General features: G+C 40.6%; 1 protein-coding gene across 2 annotated transcripts in view; it reads left to right on the forward strand.

The window, feature by feature from the left end:
• Positions 1-7,744, forward strand: part of LOC137048507 (catenin beta-1-like) — a 32,768-nt gene extending 25,024 nt beyond the window's left edge. For both annotated transcript variants that reach the window (XM_067426740.1, XM_067426739.1), the window contains exons 2-16: positions 2,007-2,056; positions 2,447-2,671; positions 2,804-3,057; positions 3,530-3,768; positions 3,925-4,126; positions 4,223-4,367; positions 4,473-4,576; positions 4,662-5,000; positions 5,094-5,252; positions 5,350-5,469; positions 5,603-5,753; positions 6,640-6,761; positions 6,850-6,910; positions 7,020-7,252; positions 7,330-7,744. In XM_067426740.1, the coding sequence (XP_067282841.1) occupies positions 2,044-2,056; positions 2,447-2,671; positions 2,804-3,057; positions 3,530-3,768; positions 3,925-4,126; positions 4,223-4,367; positions 4,473-4,576; positions 4,662-5,000; positions 5,094-5,252; positions 5,350-5,469; positions 5,603-5,753; positions 6,640-6,761; positions 6,850-6,910; positions 7,020-7,225 (2,340 nt within the window). In that variant the 5' untranslated portion in view covers positions 2,007-2,043 and the 3' untranslated portion in view covers positions 7,226-7,252; positions 7,330-7,744. The remainder of the gene's footprint in view (positions 1-2,006; positions 2,057-2,446; positions 2,672-2,803; positions 3,058-3,529; positions 3,769-3,924; positions 4,127-4,222; positions 4,368-4,472; positions 4,577-4,661; positions 5,001-5,093; positions 5,253-5,349; positions 5,470-5,602; positions 5,754-6,639; positions 6,762-6,849; positions 6,911-7,019; positions 7,253-7,329) is intronic.
• The last annotated feature ends 242 nt before the right edge of the window (positions 7,745-7,986 follow it).

The raw sequence follows: 7,986 nt of genomic DNA on the forward strand, positions 1-7,986 counted from the left end.
CATATCAATACAATTTACATTTTAATACTTTTTTTAAAACAGTTTTGTTTGTTGTGATTGACCATTATTGCTGTTTACTAAATAAGAAACCTTTACGGAATTATTATATTTTGATTTTCAAATTAAGACATGCTTTTGAAGGTGGCACATTGACTTTGAAATCTGATTTCGAAATGTATTTAATTTATTTTACAAATATTAGACGACTGGGAGTGCTGTGTGCTCAGGTGCTGGCGTTCTCAGTTCTGTCAAAGTCCTGTTTTCAACACATATAGCAAATCTGTTTCTGTTTGGCCTATGTTGGTCGATCCACTTGTTTTTAATCAAATAATTGCACCCATAAGCATTTCATATAGGGTTTTTTAATGTTTTTTTTTTTTTTGTTGCCGCTTGAACTGACGCATCTATACAGTGCTCGGTCACATCACATTAAAGCGCTGCCAAGATTCTGGCAATTATTGTAAGAGAAAAGAAGAAATTACATAATCCATTCCATTACTGAATGACTGTATTTTATTTAATACTGTAAAGCTGTTTTCTTTAAAGCAGTTTATTGTAAAAAGTGCTATTTCAAATGCTGAACTGCAGAGATAGTGCATCCATATCCACATCGCTATGATCGGATTCCTTTGTTCTGCTTCCACCGCAGTCAGTTTTGTTAATGAGTGGAAAGCATGCTGTACATACTCCATCAAAATGCTTGTTTTTGAATTTCATTTGGATTAAAGTGTGTTCCGTGCTTTAAACAAGCCTACTCTGCAAGATTGTGTTTCAAACCGTTCAGAACACGTGCACCGTACCGAGAGCCCTGTACTGAAATGGTTTGGTACGACCGTGTGCCATTACACCCCTAGTCTTAGGTAAACGCAAATGGTCAAGAAGACAATGCGTGTTTTGTATCAGTGCCGGTATACTGTGTTTAATGGTAATCAAACAACAAATTCTTGACTGAAACTCTTTAAGAATCAGTAATATAAGAATGAGAGGAGTAGAATTGGTAATAGTAACTTAAAAAATTATCTTTAATTTATACATTGAATATTAAAGTGATTATTTTAAAAGTCCACCTCTTCTTTTAAAACTTGTCTTCCCTTCATTGTTACATTCTTTTGCACTCCATCTAGCTGCTTTTAACATTTGAAAAAGACTGTCTTCTGTGCATACCCATTAGAAATGTACTGTCACTGTTTGCATCTTAAATACTTAATGCTTGATTTAAAAATGGTCTAGTTGGTTTAGTTTCTTTCTTTCTTTTTTGGGGCCTTATTTTCTGTGTACACATAGGGAGCAATCATTCTTTTTAAGTCACTTAGTAGTTAGTGTCCTGTTTCTTTAGTAAGCTACACCCCCTGAATCTATTATTGGTGACTTAAGTTAAACTTCCTACTTAGAGTTCCTAAATTAACAAATGTATAATTTATAATCAGAAACTGACAATTTTGGGCCACCATTTTATTGTTGAAATGCTTCTAAGAAAACATACTTAATGCTTGTTTTCTTGATGTTATTTGGGTCTATTCCGGAAGAAACCTGTAACCTCTAGTCAAATTAGCCGCCCTAAGGAGAACAAGTAAATCTGATTTCATGATGTTAAGATCCTAATAAGCAACAGTGTTTGTTTCATGGCTTTGGGCTGTTTATAATCACATAATTTGTGATGCTTTATGCTGTATTGTTCTCGTGAGCTTTGGATGAATGAAGCTGACTGACTAACCCCTTCATCATGTTTTTACTGGCATTGCCAAGATGACTCACCGTCCTGTCTCCAGCTCTCGCGTGACACCCTACAGTCTAAATGAGGGGAGTTTCCCCACCATTTACACTACCTTTAGGGTCTGTAATGAAGATTAGTGTCTTTCTCGCTAGTTAAAACCAGCTGCTGTCTGAGGGGGGAAAGCCGAATGTTACTGCTAGTTTGTCAAATGTAGCATCTTGACCTTTTATATGGTTGACTTATTCTGTTATGTAGTTTTATTTTTATCCTGATTGACGACTTGTGTCTACAGGTTTGGAAGTCACTCAGGCTGAGGGATTGACACAACGATGGCTACCCAGGGTGAGTGTTTTTCCAAAATTAACCTGTCATTTTTATCAACATGCTTGCCTTGTGACTGTGCTTTGTGACGCAGACACACAAACACAGATAAGCTGATAAAGAACCGGTTTATTTACTGAATGATTTCGGTTAACCCTCAAAGAGCCAATATATCAAACACTATATAAATGCCCCTTTATGTACTAATTGTAGAAAATTTGGTGAATATAAAAATAACACTACTACATAAACCTAAAGGTTTTTTGTGGGGGGTTTTCTGAATGTAGGCTTTGCTAATATGGCAATCAGTTGTCAGGCCTTGAAAAAATGCAAATCACTGAGGAAAGGCCATCTAAAAATTTGTCTGGCGCAACATTAAATTGAAATGTCGTATTTATTGGTCTCTTGTAGCTGACCTTATGGAGCTTGATATGGCCATGGAGCAGGATCGTAAAGCTGCTGTGAGTCACTGGCAGCAGCAGTCCTACCTGGATTCGGGTATTCACTCTGGGGCCACCACCACAGCGCCATCTCTCTCAGGCAAAGGCAACCCTGAAGAGGAGGATCTGGACAACCAGGTGCTCTATGAGTGGGAGCAGGGCTTCAACCAGCCCTTCACACCCGAGCAGGTGACAGGTATGTGGCTGTATTTGCTACCAACACACTTTTGCCTCTATTAGACTAAAAGAAAAAAAAATGGAATCCCTTCTGCATGGATATATTCCTCCCTGCTTCCTGTCTGGCTAAATCACAAACTTCCTCTCTTAGACCTGGATGGCCAATATGCCATGACCCGTGCACAGCGTGTCCGTGCTGCCATGTTTCCAGAGACTCTTGATGAGGGCATGCAGATCGCCTCTACCCAGTTTGACACTGCGCACCCTACCAATGTGCAGCGGCTGGCTGAGCCTTCCCAAATGCTCAAACATGCTGTTGTCAATCTCATTAACTACCAGGATGATGCTGAGCTGGCCACCAGAGCCATTCCTGAGCTCACCAAACTTCTCAATGACGAGGACCAGGTTAGGAGTGTTCCAATACTTGATGTTTGTTTCCTGAGGTGTTCTTAAGCCATCAAAATAGCAATTTCCTTTGACAAGACATTTCTGCTCCTGGGAATGTTTATTTGCAGCTCAAGCTAAAAATGGAAGATCTTTTAGCAAGCACCTTCATTAAGATTATTTTTAGCCATATAGTGAAAACTTGAAGCAGTGACTGCTCTGACAACATCCAAAAGCTAAACTTCAGTTCAGGTGATTCATTGTCAATTTCACATGGTAATCGTTGCATGTTTGTGGATGTGAGGCTGGTAGTGAGTCACTTTGAAAGATTTCATCATTTAAAAATAAAATTATTCCCTTGACTGTTGATGTCTCTGGTTGATCTCTCTGCAGTCTTTCTAGTAAACCCCAATAATGAATGACAAGTTGCCAAATTCCAGCAGTTTCAAATTCTCGCATCTCGATTACCCTAAAACTCAATCTTGCTGTCCAGGTGGTGGTGAACAAAGCCGCAGTGATGGTGCACCAGCTCTCCAAGAAAGAGGCCTCTCGCCACGCCATTATGCGCTCCCCCCAGATGGTGTCGGCAATCGTGAGGACCATGCAGAACACCAATGATGTGGAGACTGCCCGTTGCACTGCTGGCACCTTGCACAACCTGTCCCACCACAGAGAGGGCCTTCTTGCCATCTTTAAGTCAGGAGGAATCCCTGCACTCGTCAAAATGCTGGGGTAAGGGCACCAAAGCAAAAAAGGCAGCGTTTTGTAAGCCTTGACTAGAGCTGCATAAAAACAGAGATGAAGACACTGAACAAAGGCACTAGTCTTTAGATTTGTGTCCTACTTATACCAGTTCTCCACTAAATGATTACATGATTGTGTTTCCAGGTCCCCTGTGGACAGTGTGCTGTTCTATGCCATCACAACCCTTCACAACCTCCTACTCCATCAGGAAGGTGCTAAAATGGCTGTCCGTCTTGCTGGAGGACTTCAGAAGATGGTGGCCCTGCTCAACAAAACCAATGTCAAATTCCTCGCCATCACCACAGACTGCTTGCAGATCCTGGCATATGGCAACCAGGAGAGCAAGGCAAGTTCTGTATATTTTTATTGCTCATTTAGCAAGACCAATGCAGATGTGTTAGTGATTTTATTCATCTTCTTATCTCAACTCTTGCCACCACAGTTGATCATCCTGGCCAGTGGAGGTCCTCAAGCTCTGGTCAACATCATGAGAACATACACGTATGAGAAACTACTCTGGACCACAAGTCGTGTGCTCAAAGTGTTGTCTGTCTGTTCTAGCAACAAACCTGCGATTGTCGAGGCTGGTAGGTATTTGTTCGAGCCTGGTCGAAGCCAACCGAGCCTGGTTGTTCCCTTTAAAGTGTCCATTCATGCATGTTTTTTTTATTTTTATGTAACTTCTGTTTCAGGGGGTATGCAGGCTCTAGGCCTTCACTTGACAGATCCTAGCCAGCGTCTGGTTCAAAATTGTCTCTGGACCCTCAGAAACTTGTCAGATGCTGCCACCAAGCAGGTGAATGATTGGATTTAATGGAAACTCTAGTTTTTGATGAACTGCTGGGACTTATTTTAATTTCCCATTTTCTCATGTGTTGTAGGAAGGGATGGAGGGACTTCTTGGCACTTTAGTTCAGCTTCTTGCTTCTGATGACATCAATGTAGTCACGTGTGCTGCCGGCATACTGTCCAACCTCACATGTAACAACTACAAAAACAAGATGATGGTTTGCCAAGTTGGAGGAATTGAGGCCCTGGTCCGCACTGTTCTCAGGGCTGGTGACCGAGAGGACATCACTGAGCCTGCCGTATGTGCTCTACGGCATCTCACCTCCAGACACCAAGATGCTGAGATGGCCCAAAATGCAGTGCGTCTTCACTATGGTCTGCCTGTAGTGGTCAAACTGCTGCACCCACCCTCACACTGGCCGTTAATTAAAGTGAGTGCTAGATAGTGTCTAGTTTTTCAGTTTTGTGTGATTTTTAAAAATATATAATTGCACATTCTGACAAGTCTTTTCAAATCCTTGTAGGCCACAGTCGGTCTGATCCGAAACCTAGCACTATGCCCAGCCAATCATGCACCACTCCGAGAGCAGGGTGCAATTCCTCGATTGGTCCAACTGCTGGTGAGGGCACACCAGGACACCCAGAGACGCACTTCAATGGGCGGCACACAGCAACAGTTTGTGGTGCGTTAAATATTTGTTGTTTTTTGTAACTGTTGAAAGGCATTTGAAAAAAAACAAACAAATGTTTTGTACTAAATGTCTGACTTGTAATATTTAGGAGGGAGTTCGAATGGAGGAGATTGTGGAGGGCTGCACTGGTGCGCTTCACATTCTGGCCAGAGATGTGCACAACAGAATCGTCATCAGGGGGCTCAACACCATCCCCTTATTTGTACAAGTATGACTTTGCTTTATAATTGCCTACATACACACACATTCGCCTCCAAATTTAGCATAAAAGATGGCTGCGATACTTAAATCTTGTAAACCCTGTTATTTATTAGTTTCTAACCGTTTCTCTTGTTCTGTAGCTGCTTTATTCCCCCATTGAGAACATCCAGCGGGTAGCAGCAGGAGTGTTGTGTGAGCTGGCTCAGGATAAGGAGGCGGCAGAGGCCATAGAAGCAGAAGGAGCCACTGCTCCTCTCACAGAGCTGTTACACTCCAGAAACGAGGGAGTGGGTGAGTGACTGCCACCTATTGACTGTTAAATACCATATAGCATTAAAGGGTTAGTTCACCAAAAAATTAAATTGATGTAATTAATGACTCACCCTAATGTCGTTCTACACGCGTAAGACCTCAGTTCATCTTCAGAACAGAGTTTAAGATATTTTATATTTAGTCAGAGCGTATGGAAGTGTATGCACACTATACTGTCCATGTCCAGAAAGGGAATAAAAACATCATCAAAGTAGTCCATATGTGACATCAGTTAGTTAATTCGAATCTCTTGAACCATTAAATACATTGTAGTACAAAAAAACTACAACTTTATTCAGCATTGTCTTCTCTTCCCTGTTTGTTTTCAATCCTCAAAGATTCAAATGGTTGTGAATCAGCAGATTGCTTCATGATTTGTATCGCCAATGTCGCATGATTTCCGCAGTTTGACACTCAATCCGAATCATAGGAGTGCAGTTGTAGTTTCTTTTTGGACCAAAATATTTGATGGTTCAAGAGATTCTAATTAACTAACTGATGTCCTATATGGACTATTTTGATGATTTATTTATTTATTTTTTTACCTTTTTTGACATGGACAGTATAGTGTGCATACACTTCCATACACTCTCGGACTAAATATAAAATATCTTAAACTGTGTTACGAAGATGAACAGAGGTCTTACGGGTGTGGAGCGACATTAGGGTGAGTCATTAATGACATCAATTCAATTTTTGGGTGAACTAACCCTTTAAAGCAAATGCTTTTTATATCTGTATGCACATCCTTTTAAATATTTTTTTTTTGGTTCTTTGTTGTGCATTGTGCTACAAGCTAAAGGATCTGAGACCCAAAAGCTTTCCTTTTTTTTATGTTAAATCTGTCATGTACTTTTCTCTATAGCAACATACGCTGCTGCAGTGCTGTTCCGCATGTCAGAGGATAAGCCTCAGGACTACAAAAAACGTCTTTCGGTGGAACTTACCAGCTCTCTTTTCAGAACAGAGCCCATGTCCTGGAATGAGGTACAAACTTTTATCCACACACTGATGGAGAAGTGGTCTCAATCACGATATGAATCACTAGTTTATGGACTTTTCTTTTTTGTCTTAGACTGGTGACCTAGGTCTTGATATTGGTGCTCAGGGAGAGCCACTTGGATACAGACCAGATGGTAAGACATTATTTTTTTTTCACTTATTTAAACATGTAATTGTCTTATTTAAATATTTATTTGAACACTTGTTTACACACAATTTATGGTTTTCTTGTTTCCCTTTTAGACCCCAGCTATCGTTCTTTCCACTCTGGCTATGGTCAGGATGGTCTTGGTATGGATGGCATGCTGGAGCATGAGATGGGAGGCCACCATCCTGGAGCAGAGTACCCAGTAGAGGGACTACCTGACTTGGGCCATGCTCAGGACCTGATGGATGGCCTGCCCCCTACAGACTCCAATCAGCTGGCATGGTTTGACACAGACCTCTAAAACACTTGAGGTCTAAAAGTATTGAAGGTAAGATGACTTTCAAAACTCACTGCATTCTGTTTAAGTTTTAATATAAATGTTAATGTACTTCTGTCTCTCCACAGCTGTATGTTGAATGAATCTGCATTGTGATTTTGAAGAGTCGTGGAAGGTTTGCCAGAGGGTGGGCTAGTGTTTCAGAAAGTGCCTGACACACAATACACTTGTCGCAGATAAAGGGGAGATATCTATCGGGAAGTGGTGGATGTCGGTCTCCTTAATTGCTATGACCCTTTTTTTATTTTTGCCCTGGATGGAAAAATGCAAGTACAGAGGGATTGTGATGTGGATACTGACGAGTGCACATGAAAAGGATCTTTTGATGGAACTCTTATCTTTTTTCTTTTTTTCCCTTTTTTTTTAAATCAACCTTTTCATGGTACTGACCCTAGCTTGGTTTTTAAACCTGGCCCTTTTTTTCTGCCATAAATGTGTATTTTCTTTCCTTTTTCTTTTTATAAATGTCTTCTATAGTGTTAAGTTGTAGTGGACTTGCCTCATTGGTTTCTGGATCTTTATCACGTGCTAGTGAACAACACTAATCTCAGTTCCTATGTAATCTGACTGAAAGTGTAACGATGTGTAGCTTTTTATATGATCAGTTTAAAATGGTGGTTGTTGGGAGTTCAAAAAATTATATGCATTCTTACAAAATGCTTAATGTTAAGCAAGAAGAAGCTGTTTTCAATGTCACTATTGTTCCAAAAAGGGTGTGGGTGCAG

The sequence above is a fragment of the Pseudorasbora parva genome, chromosome 19 (genome assembly GCF_024679245.1).
Source record: "Pseudorasbora parva isolate DD20220531a chromosome 19, ASM2467924v1, whole genome shotgun sequence".
NCBI lineage: Eukaryota > Metazoa > Chordata > Actinopteri > Cypriniformes > Gobionidae > Pseudorasbora > Pseudorasbora parva.